The sequence below is a fragment of the Puma concolor genome, chromosome C1 (assembly GCF_028749965.1).
Source record: "Puma concolor isolate L17-30 chromosome C1, mPumCon1.1.hap2, whole genome shotgun sequence".
Lineage (NCBI taxonomy): Eukaryota > Metazoa > Chordata > Mammalia > Carnivora > Felidae > Puma > Puma concolor.
The window spans coordinates 104,798,670-104,815,923 of record NC_141674.1 but is presented as its reverse complement, the minus strand read 5'-3'; the positions used below and the strand labels follow the sequence as shown (position 1 = coordinate 104,815,923).

The following is a 17,254-nucleotide window of genomic DNA, read 5'->3' as shown; positions in this document are numbered from 1 at the left end:
CCTGTGTGTTCTGTCATCTGAGGCCTCTAATTCCTGTTCCTGTGGTTTGGGTTTTCTGTGGGATTAGCCACTGGCATCCTCACCTAGACTTTCACTGAACACCTACACGATGCGGGGCATAATACTAAGGGATAGAGATCCAAAAAGCTCGGAAACTTCACGGTCCCAGCCTTAGAAGTTTATAGCCTCGTTGAGAAGAGGGGGTCTAATATTAAAGTAATTGTGCCAGTTCCATAAAGCATACCCCGTACCGGTTCATAGTTCCTGGTCCCTCCAAAAGCTGTGATGCCACAAGGCAACATAGGCTGAGTCACAAACAGTGAGACTGGCAAGGTTTGGTTTGTGGGCTGGCTGTGTTCACATGTTGGGACTCCTGGGTGGGAGGGGAAACGATATCGCTGTTACCAGTTCTCTCATTTTCCATTTCCCGGGGTGAGATAAATAAGGTTAAGAAGTAAAAAGTATCTGCCTCCCATGCCTACTGTCTATTCCAAACCCGAGGGAAGCATTACTGCCTGGCAACCACAAAGGATAGAAGAAAAAGGAAGAAAAATAAAGGGCAGAAAGTCCAGAATTGTGTTCTTTGGATAGTGACACGATGCCTCCAGGGGGCAGCACCAGGGCAGAGAAATAGGCTGAGATGGCTCGGTCCTTTCCTTGGTCTGGGGCTCCCCGGAGTTCCCCACCATCACTCCTCCCATTCCTTCCAATTTTATTTTTAGCTGCCAGTGGGAGGGGGCAGGATGGGAGGGAAAGTAAAGAAAACAGAAAAGGAGAGGGACAGAGGCACAGAGGACTTCTCACACGGAGAACAACCAGGCATGGGACTCGCCGACATCCTTCACCTGCTCTTGCCCGTGATGTTCCTGACAGGTGAGGGAGGTTAACTTCTTGGTTTCCGGTGGAAGTGGAATGGGTTGTTTGGCATTGGGACCTTTGGAGCTGACATCTTTGGGGGTTAGGGTGAGAGGTTAACACATTCTGCATTTCGTGTGTGTTTGTGTATGTGGTGGCGGGGGGCGGGGGCATTCCTTCTTAGGCCCACACATTATGAGCGCTTCGGTATTGAGACTGGCAGGGCCTTGTGTCAGCTCTGGGTCCAGTTGGCTAAAATATTTAAGCCCTGCAAGAGTAAGTGGTCCCAAAAGAAATATGATGTGACCTTCCACGTGGCTAATCTGATTCCTATTATCCTCCTGCCAACCTCCTTCTACCCGTGGTGGTCTCTGGAGCCTGAGGCATAAATGTGTGGTCAGAACTCTTGGTTTATCTAACCAGTGAGTTAGTTGCTGGTCATATGGCTCTGCCAGTTTCCTGGATGCAAAAAAACAAAAAAACAAACAAACAAAAAAACCTCACATAGAAAACACCTTTCTGAAAAGGAGCATGGTTTGAGACAGAGCTTACAGCCATGGGTGGTGGGGGTGACAGGGGTGGCCTGAGGGGGTTGCTTGAAAGGAAAAAGCAAGACCTAGTCAGGGAAGGACCATGGGAGGGACTGTAGGCCTGGAATTTTTCCTCACCAGTGCCCTGTAATCTTTGTTTCCTAAAATACCACCTCTGATTTCTTTAAATTTATTTTATTTTATTTTTAAGTAAACTCTGAGCCCAATGGGAGGCTTGAACTCACGACCCTGCTCTACTGACTGAGCCAGTCAGGCACCCCATTCTAGCTCTGATTTTAAAGGGATTGGGGTTGCAGGGAAGAATCAGCCAGGATATGAGTCAGGGGAGGGTCTTTAGAGTGGGCTGAAATTTAAGAAATACAGGTATGCAGGGGGCAGTTGGGGGGGGGTGAGTTAGAAAAGAAGCGGGCTGTGGGAAACTTTGGGGTGACGGGTCTCTTGGTAAGGATGGATGGCAAACCATACGTGTGGGCAGTCGAGTAGCCCCACCCAGTTAATTACCACTGAGGTTTTCAGAACTGGAATCAAGCAGAGACCTAGACGCCGGAGAAAGAGAGTGAGAGTGTGGCAACGACACTGGGAGTCAGAAAGAGACAGAAAGAGGAGAGACCTAGCCATGCAGTACTCCCTAGCCTCCTCTTGTCCTCCCTGAAGTCCTGGGTTTGGGGAGAATCTGGAAGGCATAGTTGTTCTGGGCTTCAGAAAGGCCCTCTCCCTCTTTGACTCTTACAGCTTGTGGGGGAGGATGTGTAGGGGGAATGATGTGGAAAAGAGGAACTTGACCCTTCCAGACATGTCTGTGAATGAGATTTCAGAGGTGGGAATGGAAATACAGCTGTGCACCAGCATGGCAGAGGGCCACAGGTTAGACATCTGGACCCAAATACCGGAAGGAGACCATCCTTGCTTGGAGTTCTGAGTACATGATGTTGACAGAGGCCAGGACAACTTCTGAGTAAGAAACAGGGATATAGACTGAGATATAAGTATTCCCTTTGCGCTTCTTTCTGGTTGTGCCTCTCTGGGCATTCATTAACCACTCTGACTGCTTCTGCCGCCCCCCCCCCCAGGTCTATGCTCCCCCTTTAACCTGGATGTACACCGCCCACGCGTGTTCTCAGGGCCACCCGAGGCTGAATTTGGATACAGTGTCTTGCAACATGTTGGGGGTGGACGTCGATGGTGAGGAAGAAACCAGAGGGTTTGGGACTGTGGTAGAGCTCTTAAAGGGGAGGCAAGGCGGATGGCAAGGCCACTGTTAGAAGTGGCTGGGGATCCAGGCTTGCTACACCCATGCATTTTCCCTCCAGCCTGTCTCAAAGGTCATGTTCACACAATGCTGATACTCGTGTCCTCCTCCCAGGATGCTGGTGGGTGCCCCCTGGGATGGGCCTTCAGGCGACAGAAGGGGGGACGTTTATCGCTGCCCCATAGGGGGCTCCCACAGTGCCCCATGTGCCAAGGGCCACTTGGGTAAGAAGATGCCTCGCTCTTCTACTCCTACCCCCTAACCTGCTACACTAATAGCTTTGACCCCTTATACCTCACCCTACCCCCATATCCCACACACTCCCTATCTTTGACTTGATCCTGATCTCATCCTCTCTCCTAATCACCCTAAACCCAAGCACCCCATGTGTGACCCCATGGTCTCATTCTCTTCCACCCCCTTCCAACCAGGTGACTATCCACTGGGAAATTCATCTCATCCTGCTATGAATATGCACCTCGGAATGTCTCTACTAGAGACAGACAATGATGGGGGATTCATGGTGAGCTAACGAAAGGGTGGTGGTGGGGTCTCTGAAGGATTTGGCAGAGAAAAGAGCAGTATGGTAAGGGGACCTAGTCTATCTGGAGGGGTCAAGAGGTTTAAAACCCTAGAAAGCAAGGAGGGGAATCCCAGGGAGTGGTTTCAGCGCCTCCTTTGACTAGGAGTGTGTGCTGAGAGAGCATTCCCAAGCCTGGGAGTAATATTTCTCCCAACTCTCCCCAGGCTTGTGCCCCTCTCTGGTCTCGTGCTTGTGGCTCCTCTGTCTTCAGCTCTGGGATATGTGCCCATGTGGATGCTTCGTTCCAGCCCCAGGGAAGCCTGGCACCCACTGCACAACGTGAGCCAGAAGAAGGGCCCGAAGGACTCAGTCCCCAGAACTGGGTGCAGGGTGGGAAAAAGATGGGTCAACACGGTTTGATGCTGGACAGGGGGCCTGCATCGCTTTCCTCGTTGCTACCTAATGTGCCTAAAGCTCCATGTTTCCTAATAGATTAGAATTCAGGGGGCGTCTGTGTGGCTCAGTCGGTTGGGTGTCCAACTTCGGCTCAGGTCATGATCTCACAGCCAGTGGGTTCGAGCCCCGTGTGGGGCTCTGTGCTGACAGCCCACAGCCTGGAGCCTTGCTTCGGATTCTGTGTCTCCCTCTCTGTCTCCCCCTTCCCTGCTCACACTCTGTCTCTCTCTCTCTCTTAAAAATACACATTGAAAAAAAAAATTAAAAAAAAAAAAAAAAGAGTTCAGACTCTTTGCCAGGGCATCAAGACTCCATGAACTGATCTAACCAATGTCAAAAAAAAAACCTCTCACTATACCCTCCACACCCTATGCCTTTGCCAGAGCATTTCCCTCCTCATTTTATTTGTCATCTATTTTTATACCTCCGTGTCCTTTTAAAGTGTTCTCCAGGCAAATGCTCTCCTCTCCTCAGACATCTTTCTATTGCTTACGTCTTTGATTCCCACAATCAGAACTGACCTCTTCTTCTCCCAAAGCATAGAGTGGTGCTCTGTTTCTACCTAGCACTTAATTCCCCTCCTTCTCTCCCTCCTCCTCTTTCTTCTCCTTCTCCTTCTCCCTTTCCTCTCCTCCTCCCCCCTCTCCCTCCTTCTTTTTCTACTTCTTCTTCTTTTAGTAAGTTGTATGTATGCCCGTGTCCTCTTTTATTCATTTCTGCATTTACCCAGGGCCTGGTATACTACCTTCCTTGCATGTTCGGAAGCGCCAAATAATTGTTTGAATGGAATGTGCCCTCCTGTGACTTCTTCCCTTGTTGCCTGCGTGCCCAATATCCTTCTACCCCTCTGTTCCCCATCAGCATACCCCTCTTCCTAGGCTGTCCCACCTACATGGATGTTGTCATCGTCTTGGATGGCTCCAACAGTATCTACCCCTGGTCTGAAGTTCAGACTTTCCTACGAAGACTGGTAGGGAGACTGTTTATTGACCCGGAGCAGATACAGGTAAGAGAAGGCAATGTGGATGGGCTTGGACAGGGAGAGACGGGGAGAGAAGGAGGTAAATGTAGGTACTGTCTTCAGTAGTATCCAAATGCCCATCTCCCTGCCCCCACATACTATCTTTTCCCTCAGCACACACATTCCATGTGAGTGCACGCTTTATTCTCAGGTGGGACTGGTACAGTATGGGGAGAGCCCTGTGCACGAGTGGTCCCTGGGAGATTTCCGAACCAAGGAGGAAGTGGTGAGGGCAGCCAGGAACCTGAGTCGGCGAGAGGGACGAGAAACAAAGACCGCCCAAGCAATCCTGGTGGCCTGGTGAGGCATTGGGAAGGGGAGCCTGGGAGGCCAAAGTGGGGAGGGCCTAGAAAGGTTAGGGGAGGGTTTGGAGTCCACTGTGTCCATCCCAAAATTTCTTGCATGCTTTTCTTTGTGTGCACTTTTGGGGAAGGCTAAGCTGACCATCACTGCATACCCTTCTCGTCACTCTCTTCAAAGTGTACGTCTGTGTCTTTCCAAATCCCTGATTTATGTTATTTATCTCCGTAGACAGAACTCTCTCTATCCCTGCCCTCCCGCTTTGATCTTGGCCCTCAGATTCTCCACCACTTATGTCCTTGCCCACTTGCCAAACATGATTCAGAACTCATCTCTGGGAAGACTTCCCTGTCCTGACCACTCTCCCTTATTCCACATTCTCTGGATATTTGTCCTCTCCCAAATGTAACTTTTGCTGAATGAATCTATGAACGAATGGCATTCATACTTATTTGCATTGAGGATATGCTGCTGCCCATGCTCTATGACATTCAAACATTTTAGCCCTTCCTGTGTGCCAGTCTCCACTGTCAGGGAGGTGGACTAAAAGGCAAGATGCCTGACCACAGTGAACTGCTGACAGTGGTGTGTGTGTGTGTGTGTGTGTGTGTGTCTGTCTGCATACACGTGATCACACCTCACTCTTTTCTCTCTCTTCTCAGCACAGAAGGATTCAGTCCATCCCGCGGGGGCCGGCCAGAGGCGGCTAGGCTGCTGGTTGTTGTCACTGACGGAGAGTCACATGATGGAGAGGAACTTCCTGCAGCCCTAAAGGCTTGTGAGGCTGGGAGAGTGACCCGCTATGGGATTGCGGTGAGAATCTACTCCAGATCTGGAAGGATGGAGGGGGGATGGTGACACCGAGGACGGGGAACTTCAAGAAGATAGGCATTAATGACTCCCCAAAGGCCAGCCTCTTCTTTTCCCTTCTTTCACTCTAGTCGGCTGTGTTGTGTACCAGCTGTAACACCTCACTCCCCACAGCTAACTGACCCCACCTTGCTCTCCTGACCCCAGGTCCTTGGCCACTACCTCCGGAGACAGCGAGACCCCAGCTCTTTCCTGCGGGAAATCAGAACTATTGCCAGTGATCCAGATGAGAGATTCTTCTTCAACGTCACAGATGAAGCTGTACTGACGGACATTGTGGACGCGCTGGGAGACCGGATTTTTGGGCTTGAGGGTAATGACTTCCCTGAAGAAATGGGGGACAGGGTAGGGAGGAGTTCTGGGTGTAGGCAGGGTTCTGGGGTGAGTTCAATGAGTCAAAGAAATGTCTTTCCTGATATTGCCTTGATATTTTCTCATGCTCAAGGGTCCCGTGGAGAAAACGAAAGCTCTTTTGGGCTGGAAATGTCTCAGATTGGTTTCTCTACTCATCGGTTGAAGGTTGGACAGACTCTGACCCCTCTCAACATCTGACTCCTCTCCACCTCAGACTCAGGCAACTTCAACCCAGAGCTCTTCTAGATTCTTCCTTTAACCAATGTCCATACCGACCTTCCCATGCCTTCCAACTGCCCCCAGCATAGTCTTAGTGACCCTCTCACTCCTGGAGTTTTTACTCTTTATTTCCTGTTGTCTTTTTAAGCGACCCCATCTGTTTCTGCCATACAGGATGGGATTCTCTTTGGAATGGTGGGGGCCTATGACTGGGGGGGCTCTGTGTTATGGCTTGAGGAAGGTCACCGCCTTTTCCCCCCACGGACGGCCCTGGAAGATGAGTTCCCCCCTGCTTTGCAGAACCATGCAGCCTACTTAGGTAAGTAGCAGAGGGTTGCAGGGAATTAGGGGGTGAGGAGGAACTGTTTCCCCAGTGGGGGGGTATGAGAGCAGTTTCTCACCAATCTGCTACTTTCCTTGGGACCTTGTCCTGTGCCTTTAGGGACCCCTCCTACTCTGACCCCATCTTTTTTCCCTTTCACCCGATTCCCTGCCCACTTCTAGGTTACTCTGTTTCCTCCATGCTTTTGCGGGGTGGACGCCGCCTCTTTCTCTCAGGGGCTCCTCGGTTTAGACATAGAGGAAAGGTCATCGCCTTCCAGCTTAAGAGAGATGGGGCTGTGAGGGTTGCCCAGAGCCTCCAGGGGGAGCAGGTAGGGCATCCAAGAGAGGGTGGGACGCTTGGATCCTGAGGGGCCTTCAGGCTGTGGGGGAGGAATGGGAAGGACCAAGAGAGGATCCTGAAAAATCTTTGCTGAGTTCTGGTTGGCGGAGTCTGTCAGGGGTGTGAGAACCACGCTGGCAGGCTGGCCGATGCTTCTCACTTGTCCACAATCACCTTCCTTTTTCCCTGGGGTCACCGCTCCCCGCCACTCCCCAGATTGGCTCCTACTTTGGCAGTGAGCTCTGTCCACTGGATACGGACGGGGATGGAACAACCAATGTCTTACTTGTGGCTGCCCCCATGTTCCTGGGACCCCAGAACAAGGAGACGGGCCGTGTTTATGTGTATCTTGTGGGTCAGGTGAGACTTGCTGGGGTCTGTGGTGGGGGCGGTGGAGGGAAGGAGGGAGGGAAGGCACATATGTTCACGGGCTGGCTGAGAGGTTGGGGCCACCAGATCAGCGTCTTCTGTCTTCTCCCCTCCACCAGCAGTCCTTGCTGACACTCCAGGGAACACTTCAGCCAGAACCCCCCCAGGATGCTCGGTTTGGCTTTGCCATGGGTGCCCTTCCTGATCTGAACCAAGATGGTTTTGCTGATGTGGCTGTGGGGGCGCCCCTGGAGGACGGACACCATGGAGCACTGTACCTGTATCATGGTGCCCAGAGTGGGATCAGGCCCCGTCCCGCCCAGGTCAGGAGCGTGCAGAGAAAGCAGGGGCATGGGTGGGAGGAAGGAGAAGGGGGGTGTGCTCCTTGTTCATCATTGTTTCCCTGGCCTTGAGACCCAAACTGGACAAGTGCTTTTTTATCAGTAGTCAAAAAGGTGAGGCGGTAGGGTAGGGTACAGGTTGCTGTACTAGGGACTCCTAAGTACAGACTAGTGTCTCTTATTCCTTCTTATTCTCTTACCCCTTGTTGTGTGCTGGGTGGGTGGCCGGGGTCACCAGGCGTGAGAGTCCCTGCTCAGTCTCCCCTCTCTTCCTCTCAGAGGATTGCTGCTATCTCCATGCCACAGGCCCTCAGCTACTTCGGCCGGAGTGTGGATGGCCGGCTGGATCTGGATGGAGATGACCTGGTAGATGTGGCTGTGGGTGCCCAAGGGGCAGCCGTTTTGCTTAGGTGAGCAGTCCTAGCTCAGGAGGTTGTGGACAACATAACCTAACTGATAAAAGCAAAGGCTTGTGGGGGTGCCTGGGTGGCTCGATCGGTTAAGCAACCGACTTTGGCTCAGGTCATGATCTCACGGTTCGTGCGTTTGAGCCCCGCATCAGGCTCTGTGCTGACAGCTCGGAGCCTGGAGCTGCTTCAGATTCTGTGTCTCCCTCTCTCTCTGCCCCTCCCCCACTCATGCTCTGTCTCTCTCTCTCTCTCTCTCTCTCTCTCTCAAAAATAAATAAACATTAAAAAAAATTTTTAAACGGGAATAAGAACAGAATCTACCTCATAGGTTTGTTGTGAAAGTTAAATGCAATAATCATGAAAGATCTTAACACAGTGCCTAGCACATGGCAAGTGCTTATTCAGTGTTAGCTATTATCTTTCTGCCTGAAGGTTCCGGCGGGGAGGTGACACGTGTACGTACATCTAGCCTCTCATTCTTTCCTTTGACCTCTGGGAGGCAAGCACTGGGGATCACCTTTCTCCAAGGGCTTTCCTCTTACTGCTAGAATTTCTTGATCCCAGCTCCCGGCCCATTGTCCACCTGGCCCCCTCCCTGGAGGTGACCCCTCCGGCCATCAGTGTGGTTCAGAGGGACTGCAGCCGACGAGGCCAGGAGGCAGCCTGCCTGTCTGCAGCCCTTTGCTTCCGAGTGACCTCTCGCACCCCTGGCCTCTGGGATCGCCGATTCTGTGAGTGACTGGAGCGTCCTAAGTAACCCTTAAGCCCACCTGCCTTGGTCCCTGGACCCCTCTCCACCCTCGCTCCTGCCTGCCCCATCCAGATTTGCGGTTCACAGCGTCACTGGACGAGTGGACCACAGGGGCTCGTGCTGTGTTTGACGGCTCAGGCCAGAGGCTGTCCCCTCGGAGGCTCCGGCTCAGTGTTGGGAACGTCACTTGTGAGCAGCTGCGCTTCCACGTGCTGGTGAGGATGGGCAGGAAGACAGGACAGACTCTGCAAATATTTTACCATGTTCTGGTATTAAAGTGGTTTGAACTCTTTGGAAAAAATGGCATAACATTAAGTACCAAGATTTCAAATTCCCAAATTAGAAACAAGATTTTTAAGTCAGGAGGAAATTTAGTAAAAATTCAAGGATAAAAGGAAAGGTTAATAGAAAAACAAAAATATTGTAAAAAATAGGATTTCCCCTGCTACCCCAAGGTAGGTTAAAAAAAAAAAAATGCGACCAACCCCCTCCCCACTCCCAGTATTTCTCTTAGAAAAGTCACCCAACCCTGAATACAGGGTCTCACACACAACGACAAATAGCTTGATTTGCAGATCAGCCTCTGGGATCTTATACTGGCCCCAGTTAGAGGAAGGAAGGAAGGAAGGAAGGAAGGAAGGAAGGAAGGAAGGGGAGAGAGAGAGAGAAAGAAAGAAAAAGAAGAAAGAAAGAAAGAAAGAAAGAAAGAAAGAAAGAAAGAAAGAAAGAAAGAAATTATGTAGTTAGAGATCCATAAATACTGGCATCCAAACGAATGAAAACATCCCGGCTTTGGTATGGCTACGGAAATCTGGAAACTGTTCAAGAGGACACTGGCTTTGGGAGAGAGGGAGTCAGGTGGTGGGGAAGGCAACACAAAGGCTCTAAGCATAGGTAAAATAAATAATTGGGACGCATCCATAGCAAGCACCGTGTATAATACTGAGGCAGGTGCCTCAAACAAAATACACATATAGGTTCTTGATCCGAATAACACAAGTGCAGGTTCTTGATCAGATTCACGCACATACAGGTTCTTGTTAAGAGTTGTCTAGTTGTCTAGTTGGCTCTGTGTCGGGGCCTGGGAGTGAGGGGCAGGCTGGCTGGAGGAGGAATTTCTGCTGGGTCTGGCAAGAAAGCCAGAGCTGAAGCTGGGACAGTGAGGAAGTTCAGACTCTGGAGGCAGGCTGATCTGGGTTTGAAGCCTCACTCTGCTGGTCACCACTCGTGAACTCTGGCAGGTCACATAACCTGCACCCCACAGGTTCCCTGCTTACCCGAAAGGAGGAGATACTAATAATAACTACAGTGTGGGAGTTGTACTGGAATTAAAGGTAATAGTGCTGATAAAGCCTCAGGACAGTACCCAGCACATAGAAGGTGTTCGGTAATTGATCACTGTAACAATCACATTCTTATGGGGACCTGGGCTGTACCCCTAACCTCTGGCTCCCCATAATCCTTGATTCTGATTTTCCTTAGGATACCTCAGATTACCTCCGGCCAGTGGCCTTGACTGTGACCTTTGCATTGGACAACACCACGAAGCCAGGACCTGTGCTGGATGAGGGCTCACCCACCTCTATACGAAAGCTGGTCAGCGATGCCAAGCCCTGCCCTGCCCCTGGGTCCCAGTACTGCCCTTCTCAGTGAATTCAAGAGACACGGAGGGCCGAGACCTAATTTCACAGCCACATCTGACCCGGGCACCTGCTCTTTTCTTTTCCCTTTCCCCCTAATTCCATGCTTTTCTGCTTGCCTTCCTATCAGGCCTCAGCCCCTTCTCTCCCCTCTAGGTTCCCTTCTCTAAGGACTGTGGCCCTGACAATGAATGTGTCACAGATCTGGTGCTTCGTGCTGATATGGACATCAGAGGCTCCAGGTGGGATGGATGTGAACTGGCCAAACCAGGGTGACCTGAGACAGACCAGAAGGAGCTTGAAGGGAGCTGGAGGGTTGTTTCTTGCCCAGAAGAGTAGAAGTGATGCCTTTGGTAGGTTTTCAACTCCTGGGCTCTCCCTTATCCACCCCTCCTAGGAAGGACCCTTTCGTGGTTCGAGGAGGTCGGCAGAAAGTGCTAGTATCAGCAACTCTGGAGAACAGGAAGGAAAATGCCTACAACACTAGCCTGAACCTGAGCTTCTCTAGAAACCTCCACCTGGCCAGTTTCACACCTCAGGTACCTGGGGGAGGAGATTTGGGAGGAGTCAGGGAAGGAGGGGGAGGAAGATTGGGGTATTGGCCTAGGCTGCAAAAGGCTCTGGAGAAAGGCTCGGTGTTGAGAGGCTGTGGGCAGGAGACACTTGACGGCTTCAGCTCCAGCCCCCGCCACATTCCTCTGCCCTCAGAGGGACAGCCCCGTGAAGGTGGAATGCACAGCCCCTTCCCCTCATGTCCGGCTCTGCAGTGTGGGGCACCCTGTCTTTCAGGCTGGAGCCAAGGTGAGTAGGGGCCCAGGATGAGAAAGGGGTTCTGAGAGAACAGGGGCTGGAACCTGCGGGTCCTGGGAGTTTAGGGAAGGAGGCCCACGAGGCCTCCTGTTCTTCTGTGCTGGCCCCATCAAGAGGACCATGCCCTGACCCCAAACCACCTGCCTCCAGGTGACCTTTCTGCTGGAGTTCGAGTTTAGTTGCTCTTTCCTCCTGAGCCAGGTCCTCGTGAGGCTGACTGCCACCAGGTGGGAACAAGGGGAGCTTCCTCCCAGCCTCTCCTGTGGAGTCTTGCAGGGGGAGGGGGTTGGTGGAAACAGCAGTGACTCGTCTCCTCCAGAGTGGGGTGTCTTTGAGTGGGCTGGGACGTGAGCCTCTCCCCCAACCCTACAGCAACAGCCTGGAGAGAAACGGGACCCTTCAAGATAACACAGCCCAGACCTCAGCCTACATTCATTACGAGCCCCGCCTCCTGTTCTCCAGGTATGGCTCAGCTCCCCACTAGGACCCCGTCCGTCCTGACCCCAGACCCCTACTCTGTGTTTTCTCCATTTCCTTCCATGTGTTTCAGTGTTTTCCCCAAATGCAAACCCTTGGGGCTGCTCCATCTTTTTGCCCTGAATCCCACTCAAGTCGAACCTTTTGAGCATCTTACTTTCCTAGGTATAGGGCTTGGCTCTAGGCCCTAGGGATTGGAGCTGGGGCGAAGGGTAGGGGGTGCAACCATAAAGTTTGTACCAGGTCTACGTCACATTCCATTTCTGTCTTCTTTATGTACCCCCATCCCTTTATCCACGTGCTGGCCCTGCCTTCCCTGAATCCATGTCTGTGTGCTGATCATGTGCCCCTGTGTCTGTGTCATGGCTGTGACCCTGTGCTTCCTGACTCGGTGTCCACGCAGTGAGTCCACTCTGCACCGCTATGAGGTTCACCCATATGGGCCCCTCCCAGTGGGTCCCGAATTCAAAACCACTCTTAGGGTGAGAAGCTGGAGGGGCCTTGGCATGAGCAGGGGGAGGGGGAGGAGTGCTGGGCAAAGGAGGGAAGAGTCTCTCTTCGATTTCCAGTGGCATCTAGGGTGAAGAGGAACAGATGAGGAAAGGTCTTCTGTGTCCCACCTCTTCCCACTTCCAATCCTCCTCTTAGGTTCAGAACCTTGGCTGCTACGTGGTCAGTGGCCTCATCATCTCAGCCCTCCTTCCAGCTGTGGCCCATGGGGGCAATTACTTCCTGTCATTGTCTCAGTTCATCACCAACAATGTGAGTCCAGGCTAAGGGTGCATGGAACCCTGCCACCTTGATCTGGTGAACTTACCCAGCTCCTTCTCTGTTGGGGTCACTGCCATCAGGGCTCCTCTCTCTGGGAGGCCTTTCTTTTACACATGTGCCTTCTTTGGGGGAGAAAGAGAGGGATTGCCCAGGGAAGAACCACGGAGCATGGGTAGCATGCTCCTGGCCACCCTGGAGTGGCTGGCCTCTCACCATCAAGAGGGTGGCTCAACTTGCATCTCCCTCTAGGCAAGTTGCACAGTACAGAACCTGACCGAGCCCCCAGGACCCCTTGTGCACCCCGAGGAGTTTCATCACACAAACAGACTGGTATGGCTCACAAGAAGGTGAAGAAGGTGTCCAGAATGGGAATGCAGTGGGGAGCGGTAGTGTTTGGAGCCTTGGGACGGGGGCGGAGCCTGGAGTGGGGAGCAAGGGATTTTTCCATCCCAAGATCCTGATCTGTCTCTCTCTTCTGGAAGAATGGGAGCAACACTCGGTGTCAAGTCGTGAGGTGCCATCTTGGGCGGCTGGCAAAGGGGACTGAGGTCTCTGTTGGACTACTGAGGCTGGTTCACAATGAGTTTTTCCGGAGGGTAAATCTTTTCTTCTATTTTCCTCTTCCGCTACGGCCTGGAACTTCAGCATAGGTTTTGGAATTGACTCATGTTCAAGTTCCAACTTTGCCTCCTACTAGCTTATTGGACCTTGAGCAAGTTATTTAATCTCCCTGATTCTTACTCTTTCTCTCTAAAATGGGGAAGATAATACCTACTTCATGAGGTTGTAAGGAACAAATGAATGAGATGGACTCATTAAAGCTAGTTATTCTCCTTGTATTTTCCTGTTTATCATCCCTTAGTGCTCTATCAATAATCAACATTTATAGGATACCTAAATTCAATCAACTAATAATCCACCATGTGCCTACTATATAAAAGGACCTGTATTTGGCAGACACTGAGGAGAATATCCCCAACATTTGTCACCATGCCTTACTCATTATAGCGACTTAATACATTTCTGTTAAATGCATGAATAAACAGTTGATTATTACATGCCTGATATGTATTGGCGGGTAATGGAAGGCAAGATCATATAGCCGAAAGTGATCTAGGTTATGCAAGTTCTCTAAAGCTGGGGAGATGAAGTTGAACTTAATATGATAGACAGTCAGGAGTCAGTGTGAGTTTCTGAGCATGGAAATGGCACCTTAATTATAACAGCTATGTGGTACTAAGGGCTATCTACTTTGAATAGCACACGGCATATTTTATAGGAAAGTTATGTTGGAGACACCATCCTTCCCTAAGTCTGATTCTCTCTTTATTGCTCTTTGGTATCCTTTTTTCATTCATTTACTTTTTTTTTTTTCAATAAAGATTTATTGAGAAACCAGTATGTACTTAGCACGGTGCTAGGCACTAGGCACTGGAGACATCTAAATTTATAGGACACACACACAAAATAAATCAATAAATTTATAGGACACTGCTCTTGACCTTGAGGATCTTACAGTCCAGTGGTGAAAGAGAAGCAAAGAGAATATTATGACCTAATCCAGGCTGATAGGGGTTAGGAGGAAATACCTCCCTAATTCCAAGAGGGGTTGACCTCTAAACTTCAACCTAAAGGAGGGCTAGGGGTTAGCCAAAGGAAGGGGAGTTAACTAATATTGGGTAGAGCCAACACCATATATGAAGGACCAGAGGCTTTCCATCTGTTACCCTTCCTCTCTCTCTCCATTGGTCTCCAACCTTTTCTTCTGGTCTGGAAGGCACCGGAAGTTGTACCTACTGGCCTCATCTTTGCCATTGGGGTTCCAAGAGCCACACCACCTGATGATGGCTCCCTTTGTCTTCCCATCCACTTGCGCCACAGGCCAAATTCAAGTCCCTGACGGTGGTCAGCACCTTTGAGCTGGGAGCTAAGGAGGGCAGTGTCCTACAGCTGCCTGAAGCCTCTCGTTGGAGTGAGGTGGGACTGGAGCCGGAGCCCGAGAGCTGTGCAAAGAGTGAGGGTGGGGTTGGCAGAAGGGCGCGGGGGGAGGGGGGACTTTTTCATAACTGAGACCATCCTCATTAGGCAGCAGCTGAAGTGTCACAAGTGATCGATCAGGAGGCGGGGGTCCCACTGCCTTTATTCCTGCCTCAGTTTCTTTCTTTTTATTCTTTCATTTCGAGGTTTTGCTATCATGTGGGTGAGCCTAGCTGGGAAAAAGGGCACAAGTGTGAAACAAGTCTCCTTCCCCTACAGAGCCTGCTGGAGGTGATTCAGACCCGCCCTGTCCTCATCTCCCTGTGGCTTCTCATTGGCAGTGTCCTGGGAGGGCTGCTCTTGCTTGCTCTCCTTGTCTTCTGCCTTTGGAAGGTAGGCACTGCCTCAGTGGGAGTAGGGGGTGTGATGCCCACGAGTTGAGGGCTCCCTGATTATAGCAGGGAGAACCGGGTTTGTGATGGGCCGCTAAGCAGGCTGTGGGTGTCCTGCTGGGAGCTCTTTCACTATACTCCACAAATGTTGGTTGAATTAAGCTAAGCCAAATAAAATAAATCAGAATCTCATTTTTGGAAGCAAAACAGAAGTGAAGACTTCAGATATGTCTGAGGGCTGTTGGCAAGATGTCCAGGCAGGACATTTGGCGATGACTCTTATCTCTTCCTCTACAGCTTGGCTTCTTTGCCCGTAAGAAAATCCCTGAGGAAGAAAAAAGAGAAGAGAAATTGGAGCAATGAATGTAGAATAAAGCCCTAGAAAGTCCTCCTTGGCGGCTTCTCCAAAAGACTTGCATAAGAGCTGAGGTTTGGGGGCTCGGACAAGAAGAAGCTTCTAGACTGTCTCCCCAGACCTGCAGCCTGACTTGACTTTTGAGTCATGAGGATGCTGCTGGCAAGAGATGAGGCCTTACCTCAGACCAGAGGGGCTGACACCAAAACCAGGAACACTCTCACCCTGTGCTTCCCTCACCATCCCGGTTCCACGGCCAACACCGGGGCCTTGGTTTGGGGCCCCATTTCCCTTATCCCAGGAATCAAGAATTTTTCGCCTATGGACCCTGACTCCTTTCAGATTCCCCCTATATCCTGCCTCAAAATTGGAGAAGATGGGGGCCATTTTCCTCCATTCCCCTGCCTCTCACCTTCCTGCCTGCTCCCCACTCCACAGGAGGGAGCCAATGTTGGCTTCAAAAAGTAAAGTCAACATCTGCTGCTTTCCTGTGGAGTCGGGTGATTCAGAGCGCCGGATGGGGAGAGTCAACAGGAAAAAAAGGAGGGAGGAGGAAAAGCCACAAGAGACATTCTGTACAATTCCAAGGAACAGAGAAGCCTTTAGACGGGCAACTGCCATCCCCCTGAAACCTGAGACTCTGTGGTGCGCTGGCCCGCCCTCAGGTGCCTGGGAAACTGAGCTGCCCCAGTCCTGCTGGGCCAGGGTTTCCCAACTCGCAGCCTTCCCTGGGAGCAAAGCCAGGGCCGGGTGCCCCCAGGTGGCTAGTCCTGGAATAGCAGAAAATGGTCCTGTTGTCTCGGTCATGGCCAGTGGAGAGAGCTGGGTCCCTAGGCAGTGTTTTCTCCTCTCTCAGACCTCACACACTCTTGAGCCCTCGTTGGGGCCTCCTTATGGAAACCAGAGAGAAGGGAGAGGATTTCTTCTTGATGGTGGGAATCCCTTTCACCAGCTTTGGGATGCAGCCACTCCGTGGGGTCCAAACGAGTCAGGCCTGCATTAACCAAGAAGCCCAAGTGGGTGGCAGGAGGTCTCTGGGGAGCAAGCCCTTACTTGCTCAGCACTGGTTATGTAGCACCAATAGCCACATGTTTCTGGGGCAACTGCAGTCATTCCTGTAGGGCTTCTCTGGTGGAATCAGTTTGCCAGCCCTTGCCTGATATCTACTGGAAATTCCCAATTTCCGTCTCTGGGCCACGCCACCATTTTTTGTGGTCATGGCCAGTAGAGATAATTAGATTCTCACCAACTACTGGGTGACTTATATTTCTTTGTAATCAAAGAAATTGTTACTGGTCTCCAAGGTGCGGCTCTGACAGCCATTTGAAGAATCAGCACCCATTGAGAGCTGAGAAGAGAGGAGACCTGATTGGGCAGTTGACAAGCAGCCACAGAACTTGTCCTCCAAGGCTGTTCTCGAGGCCTGGCCTCAATGTTTATTTTGGCATGTTTCCGGCCTTTTGCACAGGGCATTGTCTCTGTTTCCCAGCAGGGTGAACAGTATATCAGATGGTCAGAACAAATAAAGTTCAGTGTCAAATGACTTCTGGTTCTCTTTGAGTTCCCTAGGATATGGACTGCTCAGGAATGGTGAGAGGTAGATTCTTGGACCACCCGAGACCTTATACAGTTGAGTTCCTGGAAGGCAAAGTTATGACATACTTGAAATATTTTCTGTGACTCTCCCACTGGAGTAAGGTGCAATCCTCACCTTACATATGTGATTATAGAGTATAAAATGTGTAGGTTGGTAGGCACATAGGCCTAGATCGAAACCCTGGGTCTGCCATTATTAGCTGTGTGGCCTCAAGCCAGTCGTAACTACTCCGAGGCTCAGATAACAGTAAGATAACAGTACAGTGGTCGAGAATGAAGACAGACTTGGCTTTAAATCTCAGC

General features: G+C 51.0%; 1 protein-coding gene across 5 annotated transcripts; it reads left to right on the top strand.

Annotated features, from left to right (window-relative positions):
- The first annotated feature begins 655 nt into the window (after positions 1-655).
- Positions 656-16,898, top strand: ITGA10 (integrin subunit alpha 10). 5 transcript variants are annotated; one of them, XM_086718040.1, is made up of 30 exons: positions 658-873; positions 2,477-2,588; positions 2,770-2,879; positions 3,087-3,178; positions 3,403-3,517; positions 4,513-4,640; positions 4,807-4,955; positions 5,618-5,768; positions 5,973-6,138; positions 6,271-6,344; positions 6,573-6,717; positions 6,903-7,051; positions 7,279-7,422; positions 7,554-7,754; positions 8,052-8,182; positions 8,747-8,913; positions 9,006-9,148; positions 10,416-10,529; positions 10,730-10,815; positions 10,971-11,112; positions 11,282-11,374; positions 11,534-11,610; positions 11,756-11,845; positions 12,264-12,342; positions 12,509-12,622; positions 12,881-12,961; positions 13,114-13,227; positions 14,513-14,608; positions 14,888-15,001; positions 15,298-16,898. In XM_086718040.1, exons 1-30 carry the CDS (start codon positions 744-746, stop codon positions 15,361-15,363), a joined length of 3,573 nt encoding a protein of 1,190 aa, XP_086574166.1. In that variant the 5' UTR covers positions 658-743; the 3' UTR covers positions 15,364-16,898. The 5 variants fall into 5 exon arrangements, 4 of the variants coding, with proteins under 4 accessions (XP_086574168.1, XP_086574166.1, XP_025789645.1 ...); XM_025933860.2 differs by having other exon boundaries at positions 659-873; positions 7,551-7,754; XM_086718041.1 differs by lacking the exon at positions 658-873 and having other exon boundaries at positions 2,523-2,588; positions 2,717-2,879; positions 7,551-7,754.
- The last annotated feature ends 356 nt before the right edge of the window (positions 16,899-17,254 follow it).